General features: G+C 41.3%; 1 protein-coding gene across 3 annotated transcripts in view; it reads left to right on the top strand.

Annotated features, from left to right (window-relative positions):
- LOC134586655 (claudin-15-like) overlaps positions 1-14730 on the top strand; it is a 50246-nt gene that overhangs the window by 14222 nt on the left and 21294 nt on the right. The window contains exon 1 of one of the 3 annotated variants that reach the window (XM_063442352.1): positions 12836-13105. The exons of the other annotated variants lie outside the window; for them this stretch is intronic. Coding sequence (XP_063298422.1) covers positions 12889-13105 — 217 coding nt within the window. The 5' untranslated portion in view covers positions 12836-12888. Of the gene's footprint in view, positions 1-12835; positions 13106-14730 lie in introns of those variants that run through there. 3 annotated transcript variants of the gene reach the window in all.

The following is a 14730-nucleotide window of genomic DNA, read 5'->3' as shown; positions in this document are numbered from 1 at the left end:
TACAACACTACTTAAAGGGACACTACAATGCCCAAATAAAAATAAATAAATCACTATTTAGTGCATATACCCCTAATAAATATATGTATGCATTTAATTATGCATTTATTCTTTGGGTTATATCTAAAAACACAACCTTCCCCTTTTCCCCTTTCCACACTGTCTGTGGCTGCCTAATCACAGACTTCTGAATGCAACTTAATAAGAAATCTTTGCAAGGCAGTTGCCTGTCTCTTGAGTTTGCACAGAGAAGAGATTGGGGGCACACCCGAAAGCTGCATTATGCAAGAAAGGTGCTGCCGCAGTGACCAAAATTCATACAGAAAAAACTAGTTACGGCGCACTCAGACTTGTAAAAATTCACAACTAAGAAGGCTACTATACAACGCCTTTCCCCCCATGGGGGGAGGAACTGACGATCACCAGGAGACTAACGGGACGATCCCCACCTGGCTCAAAACACTGTACCTCACTCCCATACCCTACTCCACTCCCCCACCCCCTGTCAGGTCCGGGCGGAGCGCGGGCTCGGGGGCCCGGGAAGCGGCGCGGGGGCCGACCCCGCAGGGGCATGATGGGGGGCTATGACACCTGTCAGGGTGCAACCATCTGCAGTACCCAAAACGGCCTACGGCCTCGCGGGTGCAGGGGGTGGAAGTGCGCCAGTTTCATGAGCTACAAAGTTTATTAGTTTAGAAGGAAACGCAGGATGCTCCTTAGGTTATTCCCATCAATATATAACGCTGGGCAGAGCCGAATCGTACCAAAGTAGGGGGTCAACACCCCACTATACCACCATTCAGGACTTTAGACACGAGGTCACAAGGGGGCTGCGTGTCCTGATGGGACCCTACACATTAGGTGGTCCACATGTCTCACTACTGCCTAGTGGCTACAGGGTGGGCACGGGGCAATAGACGAAAACCAGCGGGACATACAAAACTACCCAACGTAGAAATGGTACACATCAAATATAACAGAGTACTATTCATAACCATGTACTACCGGACCTGCGAGTCCACAATACACACGCCATTTACTCAAGAAAGCGACCTGCGAGTCGCCAAGACACGTCTGACAGACCATGCCTTACGATGTATAAGCATATACAAATGACCAAAGGGACCTACAAGTCCATGTTTTTCTTTTCCATGTTGAAAACAAACGAAAAAAACAAAATGTTCAATAAAAACATATTTACAAAAAAAATAAATGTGTCAATAAAAACTATTTGAAAAGAAATAGCCGCCTTTTACTATTATTGCCCTTGTAGCAAAGTTCTCTTAACTACTCTACACTAGTATTAAATACTGATCCCTGCACTGCACTAACACTAACCATTAAAACTTACTCTACACCAGGGTAAGCATCCTTTGGCACGCCGGGAGTTGTAGACTACATCTCCCATGATTTGCCAGCCATATGCCTGTAAGAGTATTATGGGAGATGTAGTCCACAGGATCTGGAGTGCAGAAAGCTGCCTAATCCTGCTGTACACTATCACTAAACATTAAAGCAAGGCTTCCCCAAACTCCGGCCCTCTAGATGTTGCTGAACTACAACTCCCATGATTCTATGAATGAAATAGATATGCTGAGAATAATGGGAGTTGTGGTTCAGCAACATCTGGAGGGTTAGAGTTTGGGGAAGCCTGCATTAACCCCTTAAGGACAGAGCTTCAGAAGCTTGTCTTTCACTTAATGACAACGGCATTTTTTGCATTTTTTGCTATTTGCGTTTTACTAATTTATTGCACCGACACATATTATATACCGTTTTTTAAAGGACAGAAAGGGCTTTAATTTGATGTAACACATGTATATATAAATGCTTATTTATTATTAAAAAAATACAGAAATATGCAAAAAAAAATGAATTTTTGTGTGTTTTTTTTACAGTTTTTGCAATAATAATGTGTACATAATTAGTGCAGGTTAAGGAAAGTAATTAAAAATAAATTCATTTAGTTGTTCTGAATTACAGAATATATAATGTGTCTGGGATTTTCAGTTTTTTTTGGTAGTTACAGGTCACAAAGCACAAGGAGTAAAATAAACTTTTTATGTGGAGCGATTTTAGAATTTGGTATGTTTGTCTTGTAAGCCTAATAGCCATAAAAGAAAACAAAATTGCCACACAAAAGTATATATTTATATAAAGTAGACACCACAGGCTATTTACCTAAGGTTGTTTTGACACTTTCTACGTAGCCATTTTACCGCCAACCTCTGCTAAATATTGGAGTAAAATTGTGTTTTTTGGGGGTTTTCGCACACAAACTTATAACAAAGAACTTCTCATGTGTATTTTGTAAATTTGGTGTGTGCTATTCCTGTACAAAGTTTTATTATGTGTTCAGTTACTTCTGCTGAGTACAACGGTACCCCCATTGTATGTCTTTGGCACTATTTCGTGAAGCTACAGTGCCATATAGGAGACCTGTCCTTTTCAGTATTCACAGTAGAATTTTGAGAGACGGATTTAATGAGCCTATGCTTCCATTTGGGGTATTATAGTAGTTTGACTGTTCAAAAAAACCCCACAAAGGCCTACCATTTGTAAAAGTAGACACTCCAGGGTATCTCGTAAGGTGCATATTGTGCCTTAACATGCCCCCATTTTTTTACCATTACATGCCAAAGTATGTGGTAAAAAATAATTTTGTGCATATTTTACATACGGATTGCATTTTTGCTGGGCATTTTGTATATTTCATGTGTGCCACTAAGTTCAAACCCCCCAAATTATGCTCAGCTAAGTCTTCTGAGTAAAAGGACACCCCCATTGTATGTCTATGGCACTATTTCGTGAAGCTACAGTGCCATACAGGAGACCTGTCCTTTTCAGTATTCACAGTAGAATTTTGAGAGACGGATTTAATGAGCCTATGCTTCCATTTGGGGTATTATAACAGTTTTACTGTTCAAAACACCCCACAAAGGCCTACCATTTGTAAAAGAAGACACTCCAGGGTATCTCATAAGGTGCATATTGTGCCTTAACATGCCCCCATTTTTTTTACCATTACATGCCAAAGTATGTGGTAAAAAATAATTTTGTGCATTTTTTACATACGGATTGCATTTTTGCTGGGCATTTTGTATATTTCATGTGTGCCACTAAGTTCAAACCCCCCAAATTATGCTCAGCTAAGTCTTCTGAGTAAAAGGACACCCCCATTGTATGTCTATGGCACTATTTTGTGAAGCTACAGTGCCATATAGGAGACCAAGCCATATCAGTTTTGACCGAACTTTGAATTTTGACGCCGGGCCTATGTGCAATTTCCAAGCATCTTTGCAGGTTTTAAATTCAAACTACCCCACAAAGGCCTACCATTTCTTAAAGTAGACACCTCAGGGTATTTCAAAAGGCATATTTTGAACCTTAGCGTGGGATCATTTTTCCGCTAGCTTGTACCAGGTGTAGTGGTAATAAGCGTTTTTTCTGCCTTTTTGACACACAAAGTGAGTTTTGCACAGTATATTTTGCAAACCTTATGTGTACTACCACTGTATAATACTTCATATGTTGCTCAGCTATGTCTGCTGAGTACAAAAATACCCCCGTATGTACCTTTGCCAGGTATATGTGGACATCGGAGGGGCACATTTGGGACAGAGCCATTCCATTTTTTTTCAAATTTTGAATTTTTACGCTGTGCCCATGTCCCATTTTAGAGTATTTTACCAGGCTATATAATCCAAATACCCCATAAAGCCATACCATTTCTTAAAGAAGACATCCCAGGGTATTTCAAAAGGCATATTTTGAACCTTAGCGTGGGATAATTTTTCCGCTAGCTTGTACCAGGTGTAGTGGTAATAAGCGTTTTTTCTGCCTTTTTGACACACAAAGTGAGTTTGCACAGTATATTTTGCAAATCTTATGTGTACTACCACTGTATAATACTTCATATGTTGCTCAGCTATGTCTGCTGAGTACAAAAATACCCCCGTATGTACCTTTGCCAGGTATATGTGGACATCGGAGGGGCACATTTGGGACACAGCCATTCCATTTTTTTTCAAACTTTCAATTTTTACGCTGTGCCCATGTCCCATTTTAGAGTATTTTACCAGGCTATATAAACCAAATACCCCATAAAGCCATACCATTTCTTAAAGAAGACATCCCAGGGTATTTCAAAAGGCATATTTTGAACCTTAGCGTGGGATCATTTTTCCGCTAGCTTGTACCAGGTGTAGTGGTAATGAGCGTTATTAAATGTATTTTTTTACTTTTTAAAACTTTTTTTACTTTTTAAAACTATTTTTTAAACTTTTGTTTTGATTATTCATTTTTTTAAAGTTTCCTAAACTTTCGTAAAACTTTTTTTTACAGATTTAACATTTTTCTAAGCTTTTTTTTTTACGTTAACCCCTAACTAGCAGTAAGCAGCACTAACAGTAAATTCCCCATTTTCCCATAAATCCCACCCACCCCAGCTAGCAAAATATTTAATTATACAATATTTAAATTAGTTAATTAAATAAATTTAACCCCTGAGGGTTAAAAAATAAATAAAAGTTAATCGTCAGGGGTTAAAAAAAAAAATTAGAACAGTATAATACTGTGATCTGTATTTTGATCACTGTAGGCAGTGATCGACTGGCAGGGAAGGGGTTAATTTTTATTTGGACTGGGTAAAGGGTTTATTTTTTTTAATTTTTTACTTAAATGTTATTAAAACTTTTTTTTTAACTTAATTTTTTAACTTTTTAAAGCGTATTTTTAAACTTTTTTTAACGTTAACCCCTAGTTAGCGTAATACTAAATCCCCCAATTCCCCACTAACTTCCACCCTCCCCAGCTAGCTAAATTTATAATTTTAAAATATTTAAATTAATTAATAAAATAAATTGAACCCCTGAGGGTTAAAAAAAAAAAAGAATTAACCCTCAGGGGTTAAAAAAAAAATCAGATCTTAGTAAAATGTAATCCCTGCCAATTGATCACTGTAGTCAGTGATCAATTGGCTGGGAAGGGGTTAATTTTTTATTAAAATGGGTAAAGGGGGGGTAAAGGGGGGTGGGATTTTAATTTTACTATATTTTCTTTCCACCAGGGGGCAGGATCACTGAAGATCCGTCTCCCTGCACTTCACACAGAACCAGGAAGTGCAGGGAGGCGGAGGTGAGTATACACAGCACATGTGCCCGCTCTGGCATGCTGTCAGAGCGGGCACATGTACTCTGACAGCCCGATCCGGTGCTCCCGGTCTGCCTCTAATGCAGAGGCAGACCGGAGCACCATTAACCCCGCGATCGCCGCGATTGCGGCGATCTGGGGTTAATTTTAACGGGTGACGGACGAGGTCCGTCACTCGTCATTAACGCATTCCCCTGAGTGACGGACCTCGTCCGTCACTCGTCGTTAAGGGGTTAAACGAACACTGCAAGTGTTTATTTAACCCTACAGTACACTGACACTAACCATCAACACGTACACAATTTTTCTCTACAGTGAGAACTCAAAGTGAATTTCTAATTCAAGGCCCTAGTAGCCAAGCTGTAAACAATTTGTAAATCATCTATGCTGCCAGTTCGGCTACTTTGGTCTAAAATTTTAAATTCACTTTGTATTCCCTATGTAGTAATTAGCAATGTTACATTACACTATCATTAAAACAGCATTAACCACTACAGTGGGCCAACATTAACCATTGACCCTTACATTACTAAACAACACTAACCTTTCATAGCTCCAATATACTCTACAATAACCTAAAAATATCATGTAATATAAAAAAGGCAAAGTGTGTACTAGGGGAAAATAATTCAGTTTATAAAACACTTAACTTTCTGTCCCGTGATTTATTATAATGTTTCTATAACCTCTTTAGGATTTTCTTTATTTACCCACAATGCACTGGGCACAGTTGTGTATTATATCTCCTTATACATTACTGTAAAGTGATACATTTAATTTTGTGCGTTTTAAAGGACCACTATAGGCACTCAGACCACTTCAGCTCAATGAAGTGGTCTGGGTACCAGGTTCCCCTAGTTTTAACCCTGCAGCTGAAAACATAGCAGTTTCAGAGAAACTGCTATGTTTACACTGCAGGTTTAATCCAGCCTCTAGTGGCTGTCTCCCTTCCGCAATTTAAACCGAGTAAATCACATTTATTTGACCCTGGACGTCCTCACGGAGTCCAGTGTCAATAAAGATCCCCATAGGAAAGCATTGAGTAATGCTTTGCTATGGGCGGGTTTGAATGCGTGCGTGCCTCTGGCTGCGCATGCGCATTCGGCTCTACTCGGAAGCTGACGTAGATGGAAGAGGAGAGGTCACCAGTGCCGAGGGAGCAAGGTAAGGTAAGCAAATAAATGGTAAATTAGCCATTTATTCTCCACGGAACGGGGCCCTAGTCACCTAAACGGTGACTAGGGCTCTATAGCGTTAGGAATACTTATTTGTATACCTAACTCTATAGTGTTCCTTTAAGTCTTTTTTTCTGTTTCATTCATTCAGTTTTCTCAGTAATATTGAAGATTAATGGTAGGAGTACTGTATGAGAGATTGCATAATATAGTGTGGTTTTGAAACACTTTCAGTAGGTTCATAAAAAGTAACATAGAAAAACGAATAAATATGTTGCAATGTACTTTAGGTGTGACACTGATAAGAATAAATAAAAATTATTGATTGCTCTGCTGATACTGTATTTGAAAGGAATTTGCTGTTACTGGGAAATACAGATTTCCTAAATACCAGCCAGACCATGTAAATATATTCAAGTAGAGATCAAAGGGGATCACAGCATGGATGGAGCTTTATTCAGTTAATTGTGTGACTGTACATACAGTAATCAGCCACACCATTAAAGCCACCTGCCTAATATCGTGTACGTCCCCCTTATGCTGCCAAAACGGCTCTATTGCGTCATGGCATGAACTTCACCAGACCTTTTAACGTGTCCTGTGGTATCTGAAACCAAGACATTAGCAGCAGATGTTTTAAGTCCTGCAAGTTGTGAGGTTGGGTCTCCATGGATCAATTTTGTTGTTCCAGCACATCCCACAGATGATCATATTGGGATCTGGAGAATTTGGAGGCCAAGGCAACACATTGAACTCGTTGTCATGTCCCTCAAAGTATTCCTGAGGAATTTTTGCAGCAGTGTGGTAGGGTGCCATCAGGATACACCATTGCCATAAAGGGGTGTACATGGTCTTTAACAATCTTTAGGTAGATGGTACATGTCAAAGTAATATCCACGTGAATGCCAGGACCCAACGTTTCCCAGCAAAACATTGCCCAGAGCATAACACTACTTTCACCGGCCTGCCTTCTTCCCATAGTGCATCCTGCTACCATCACTACCCCAGGTAAACGACGCACACACCTGGATATCCACCTCATCTAAAACAAGACTCAGGCATTCACTATCAGAGGTGAACAGGATGCTGTGGGTGCTATCATGGGTGCTGTGATCTCCTGTGGCTACATAGCCTCATACGCAGCAAACGCAGCAAACTGCAATGTACTGTATGTCCTAACACATTTCTATCATGGCCAGCATTAAGTATTTCAGCAATTTGAGCTACAAAAGCTTCTTCTGTGTGATTGGCAACCTAGCCTTTTCTTCCCATGTCCATGAATGAGCCTTGTTGTTCTTCCTTGCACCACTTTTTGTAGTTACAAACTACTGCATCCCGCAAGCACCCCACAAAACTTGGAGATGCTCTGACCCAGTCTTCTAGCCATCACTATTTGCCCTTGTCAAAGTCACTCTTTTCGCTTGCCCATTTTTCCTGCTTCCATCTCTCAGAACTGACTGTACACTTGCTGCTTATTATATCCCAGCCCTTGACAGGTGCCATTGTAACAATATAATCAATGTTACCTGCCCCTGATCTGCCTCCAGTCGGGCACACAGTTGCCGTGTTGAAACTCCTGAATGGTGGTTGCAAGAGCTTTCATCATCAATGTAAATATTGTGCATTGCAACCATAGGTGCTAACTTAGTTTGATTGTAAATCTTTAAGCAATTGTAAAATTCCTTGTTTGCTGTCCTGACTGTGTACCCAAGCTGTTGGCATTGGAGGCATACCTAGGTTACTTGGCACACGGTAGCAGAAATCTGTGTTGGCAACCCACCCTACACAAATGTATAATTTTGTATGTCACTCTGCACCCCTGCAACCACCTTTTGGGTAGGGAAATGACACACATTTGTATACACACAAGCATTTATATACACTGATGTTTGGCACCAAGATGTGACGTCACCAAAGCTCCAGCATCAGTATCGATCCGCAGGGTGAAATATGTGTACAGAGTGATCTCAGCACCTCCTCACTGGACCCTATGGATGAGACTTCACTCCAGCTGTGCCACTGTACTGAGTGATGCCATCAGTTCTCCTCCATCATGCTCCGCAGCCTACATAGTATGCACTTGCTGCATACCTCTCTTCTGAGCAATGCACAGGTAGGCAGCTGTATTGTGATATAGGGGTGCTCTGTGCAACACCCTACAACCTGTCACCCAGTACAGACCACCCATAGGCCCCTGGTTAATATGCCACAGTGCTCTTGTCCTTATTTCACAGATTTGCATGCAGTCTTATCTGGAGAAGTTTTCAACAGGTATATTTATAAGAATTCTTCACAGTTTAACAGTTGTGGAAGGCATCTGTGTGTTTACTGAGCAGTTTGCCACACTATCTGAAGAATTGCTTGAAATGCTTCTCAAAAACCATGCATGGATTACCTATTGTCTGTACTGGAAGATATTTAGGATAGTGGAAAGGCAAAAGACTTTCACATACTTTTAACTAAATAATATTTGCACTTATTGAAAAAGAAATATATTTGCCACTAACATGTGACTTTCTCTGCAGCGGGTGACAAATGTAGTCCTATTGACTGTAAGCTCGTTTGAGCAGGGTCCTCTTCAACCTATAGTTTCTGTAAGTTTTCTTGTAATTGTCCTATTTATAGTTAAATCCCACTGTGATGGACCAATTGGCACCATGACTGGGTGCCTCTGCCAATCGATGCTCCTAGTGCTCACCGAGTACTCCAAGCACTCCACCAGATACCATCAGCACTGTAGTCCCCACGTCCAGTGTTACAGCCTGGTTGGTGTGTCGCTGTTCTCCACCCACCCTGGACCCAAGACCAGGATCCAGCTTCCAGTGGGTAGATCTCTCCTCCAAGAGAGTGTAGCAGGAACAGCTCTTATAAGAGCAAGTGATTATAATCTCAGAGGAGTATAGTGATATAGCAATCCCCTGGGTAGATACAGCCGTTTCCCCAAGCATGAGATGAGACTCTATGTTGAGGGTAAGCAGGAACTCATTTAATGTTAGCCCCAACTGGCCTTATATGCAAGTCCCCATGCAAGGGGTACTCCCATCTGGACTTGATGGAAGACTACAGTACAAAGTTACAGACCAATGACAAAGTTGTTAAAGTACATGACACTCCCATACAAAATCATACAATCCCTCCCATCTGACTGGGAGATAATTGAGTCAAGTACTGTATTAACTCAATTATCTCCAGACACAAAAACCCAAATTTTTATAAAACCCCCCAAATACCTTAAAACATAAGCCTCCCCCCCCCCCCCCCCACACACACACACACACAAATCATCCACTGATAGCCCTGATCTGGGCGACCAACATAACCAAAAATCACCCAGATCAGTTTAGGGGTTCAGGAATTTCCTGGAAGTCTTATTTTTGACCGACCGAGCGCATGGTCCCATGCCCAAAACAGTTCCAGAGAATCAGGGCTTGCGGTCGGTCTAGTTTGGTAGTTTGGAAAACGAACAAAATACTGAACATAGTCAATGTTCTTACCCTGGCCTAGAGCTTGTTCCTCTCATCCAGAAAACAATTTCACCGAACAGTGCCCTTCTAAATTGTATAGAACCAAACGCAGGCGGTGATGGAAGTCCAACGGTGTTCCTCTCATCCAGAAAACAATTTCACCGAACAGTGCCCTTCTAAATTGTATAGAACCAAACGCAGGCGGTGATGGAAGTCCAACGGTGTTCCATGAGATTCCTGCCCAAACACCGCTGCCTGCGTTCATGCGAACAAGATGGTCACCACTTCGTGACTGTCCATAGGAATTGCGGCCACCCAGACGAACAATTAGAACACTGCGGTGAGAACCGTTCCAAGGTGTTAATAGGTGTTGACAAGCTCCTGAGTGGTCGCTGGTTTGTGCGGTTGTTCGGCAGTCGAACGGGACAGTGTTAGAATAGGAGGGGAATGCAATCCACCGAACAGGATAACAAAAAGGCATGAACAAGGTATTTTAAGAGCCTTTTTGCATGGCCCATAGTCCTGAGGCAGGAGGCTGGCAAACAGGCCCCTCCAAGAACAAATGGCGAGGTTACTTTCGCCACACCTCCTCTTATAATACTTATAATACTGTAAAGTGCTACGGAATCTGTTGGCGCTATATAAATGGCAATAATATTATCGTATGACCTCTCGGTGCAACATGTGATTGGTGGAGTGTGACTCTCACTGACAGTCTGCTTTCTTTGCCCTACATGCATATTAAAGTGAGTTACACACTGAACATTTACTGTTTTAAGTATGTAAAAAAGGCGGTGTGTCTCTCAATTACAGTTTGTTGTTTTTGCAACACATTAGTGATAGGGTCTGTTTCCCCTCGATAACTGGACATCTTTGCATTGTGTGATGGATCATGGATACATTTTATGTTTGCGTATTATATATCATATAAATGAGGTATGTAATCATTCACTGAAATTTGGCAGCTATTAAAGGGACACTATAGTCACCTGAACAACTTCAGCTTAATGAGGTTGTTCAGGTGAGTGCTACAGCTCCCTGCAGCCTTTTTCTTGTAAGCTCTGTATTTTCTGAGAAAATGCAGTGTTTACATTGGAAGCTTGGAACACCTCTTGTTGCAGTCAATCAGACGGCCACCAGAGGGACTTCCGAGTTCAGAGGCCCTAAAAAGGCCTCAAGTCTGACGTATTCACGCATGGGTGAATACATCAGACGGGCTATCAGCACACAAAGCACTGTGAACGCGCTTTGTGTGCTGAGGCTGTCAGCACTGCTGTGGGAGTGGCTTCAGCTGATAGCTGAAGCCCGAACCCACAGGGACTCTTTCTGGCCACAATAGTGGTTGAAGTGGGAGGACCTACTCTCCTCCCCCCCGGCCCCCACCCCTGTGCGGCGGGTGGGGGCCCTTAAATGATCAATAAGGGGGGGGCCTACTGTCCCCCCCGGCCCCACCCCTGTGCGGCGGATGGGGGCCCTAAAATTATCAATAAGGGGGGGACCTACCTCAATGCCGCTCTATGAAGAACGCGATTGGTGCACCGCGAAGCCGCGCATGCGCACCACATCGCGATGACGCTTCTCTCAGAGAAGCGTCCTATTGGGCCCCGCTATTTCATCATTTTGACGAAAAAGGGGGCGCGGCATGGCTGGGAGCTCAGCGCTGGAACGGAGGTAAGTTTTTAATATACAAACACCTTGAAAATTATTTTTATTAAATGCAAGAAGGAAGGCTGGGGGACCTGTCTTTCTTGCTTTTATATGTTGACTATAGAGTCCCTTTAATGGACTTTCTTTTAAATTTGAAACCTCAATTAACGCTCATGACAATTTTTAGAGGAGCTTTGACTAAGACATAAAGTTTCTGCTTAGCTTCTGAAGGGTCTGCCTCTAAAGCATGCGCTGCGGTTTCTGTGTGCCGACAGAAGAAAGACCGCATTTGGGAGGCTTCTTCTGTTCTCCTTGTCACTCAATTTTTTGGCACAGTGTCTATGCCGAAGAATTGATTGACAATTGAATGACCTGTTTTAAAATAGTTTCTTTTCTATACATTTGATTGCGAATCTACTAGCAAAATCTAGAGATCAAATTTAAAGGTAAGTTGTCCCTGGTGTGACAATGTTCTTATATCTACTTAGGTTCAGGGCCACGATACTAACTAAAAAAAAAGTTTTACTTACCGTTAGCCCTGGCTGCACAGGTCTTGCTTATGAACTGATGATCTCAGCCAAACCAGTGTTTTCCCATTGGGAAGCATTGGGAAGGCTAGTGTGCATGCATCGCAATGGTCACGCTTCACCAATCAGCATTTCCTTATAGATCAAAGTGACTCTTCAGGCAGTTTTTGCCGTCATCATGCAGAGCATGCAGAAGCAAAACGTTGTCTCTACAAAGATTGCAGGAATCAGACAGCCACTAGAAGTGTCCTTAGGAAAAAAATGTAAACCCCACCTTTTCTCAGAAAAAGCAATGTTTACATTTGTGAGAGTGCAGGGACAGGTTCTTTGCTGTAGAACTACTACATTAAACTGTGTTGATTCTTACAGTATCCATTTCTCCATCTAGAGTAGGCCATATTGTCCTAATACTTCCCACTGTTAATAAACTGTAGTTTTGTAGTTGGGAAGTAGACAGTTGCCTAGTGGTAGTTAAAACGTCTAGGCAACTCATGGTTAGAAATGTGGCCTCACTTATACCAAAGTTTCTAAGTAGTCGGGGTGAGTTGAAGGGGAATGGAGGAGCGGAGGATGAGGGGGCAGATATAATTGGTGCTGCACCTCTAAAAGCATCTTAGTCATAAGTAAATCTTTGTTTCAACTCTCACTATACTTAAAAAGCAAACAGGCTGAAGGTTGCTAAACCCAGCTTTACTATATTCAGTTACGAAATAAAAATGTTTTTATTACCTGTCCACTCTCTTAGTTTCTGTCTCATAATAATGATATGCAGGTGGAAGCTTATCACACTGTAGTGTCAGAGCAAAGAGCAAAGGTTGAATGACTTTATCTAACCGGGAAATCCGTGATGGGAAGTCATTGTTCTAAACTGGAAAAATCTTAAGTTTGCGTCCTTCTTTTTTTCTGGGATCACTTATTTTCACCATGTCGGCTGCGTTGCAAATTGTTGGTTTTTTAATGGCTTTGGCTGGGACTTTAATTATCGCCGTAAGTTTGGCAGGTGATCGATGGAAGACCTCCACTCAACATGGTAATGTAATCACCGCGTCTGTTGTGTATGAAAACTTATGGAAAAGCTGCGCTGAACAAAGCACGGGGGTATTCAGCTGCAAGAGCTTTGACTCGATGTTAAGTTTACAAGGTATGTCTAATGAAAACACAATATTACGTCTTACAGCATGACAGTAATTTTGAATTAGCAGTCTAGTAGTTGAGAAAAGTATCGTCCATTCACAGTAATTTACGTAACAATTTCTATTATGTTGCTAAGCCATTTTTTGGAGATTGTCCATTTTTCTTGCTGAAATTGTCAGAATCATTCTCAAATGGAATTGAATGAGCTTCGATTTGGAGCCCTTGTGAATCCAGTGAAAATGGATTTAAACTCCCCAGAAATAATCTCGATGCGTAGCAGTGATATCCGAAGAAATTTACAAATGGATCCAGAATTGTTTAGCTTTAAAGGGGTTAACACAAATACTGTATTAAAGAAATACATTTAAAAAAAAAATGGGAGCGAGTGGTTACATATTAAGGATGACACTTAAAGCTTGCTTAATATTTCCCTCGTTTTCTGCATCTACCTGGGGGGGTAGGGGGGTAAGTGATTATTTTCACTCAATTAATTTGCTGCAGTCTTTTTGTTAATATATAATTAGTGGTGTGCCCAGCCCCAGCCCCTGGAATAAATATGGCGCCAACTTTTTGTACCCAGAAAATCATAGGATATCCAAGCCTTCTGATATCAGAGTCAGTTTTAGAAATAAATAAGGTCCCCACCACCACATACCCTTAATGTTCATGGTAATAAGCATGGGAGAGGTGCCTTCCACAACCTTTTCCTGTATATAAAATTGAATTGAATTTTCTTAAACAATGAAGTCAAAGAGTGCTCACATATTCTCATCGTCCAATGCCCAACAACGTGGATTCTGATGGCTGATTTCAAAATGCCCTTCCAGCTTTACTACAGTGGATTTATAACTATTCTATAACATGGGGGATGCAATCCCTTCCTCACAACAAACTAGAAGAAAAGTGTTACTAGCTGAAACAACCGAGATAATTTAACTTGCTTTTCAGCTATGACGCAGGGGTATAAATAGGCTAATAACTGGAAAAATATTCAAGCGTCTGCTTTTTCTACTGCAAAATACAGTAGAAACAGATACATATACCTTCAAATTCTGAGACAATTCTCTGTAACCCGTTTGTGTCACTATACCCCACTCCCTCTAGCATGTAAGCTCATTGAGCAGGGCCCTCAACCCCCTCTGTTCCTGTACGTCCAGTGGTCTGATCTCAATTATGTGTCTGTTAGTCCACCCATTGTACAGCGCTACGGAATTTGTTGGCGCTATATAAATAATAAAATAATAATAATAATAATAATCTGTCAATTCAGAATTATATAAATGCCTGAATTTCATACTTTTTTTTTTAAAGGACACACCAAATTGCTCAGAATTGTAAATAATCAGTTCCTTATTAAGATTTTTCTTTTCTTATTAAAGGCTTACCCCAGGCACCATAACCAGTTCAGTGATTTGCTGTGGAGCCCTGAACACACCCAATTTAAACCCTTTGCTGCTGGAAGTGTAACTCCACCCCCAGCAGCATCATTTGGCATTATCAACCAGGCCTGAGCAAGAGTTCCAGGCTGGTGAATGTCAATTCTGTGCAAATTTAGATTCACAGACAGTTATTGGTGAGATCAGTCAGCTGATGCTCTAAACTAATGAATAAGAGACAGAAAGCTGTAGTGGT

The sequence above is a fragment of the Pelobates fuscus genome, chromosome 2, assembly GCF_036172605.1.
Source record: "Pelobates fuscus isolate aPelFus1 chromosome 2, aPelFus1.pri, whole genome shotgun sequence".
Taxonomy (NCBI): Eukaryota; Metazoa; Chordata; class Amphibia; order Anura; family Pelobatidae; genus Pelobates; species Pelobates fuscus.
The sequence above is the reverse complement of the archived record's forward strand: the minus strand, read 5'-3'. Positions and strand labels throughout refer to the sequence as shown.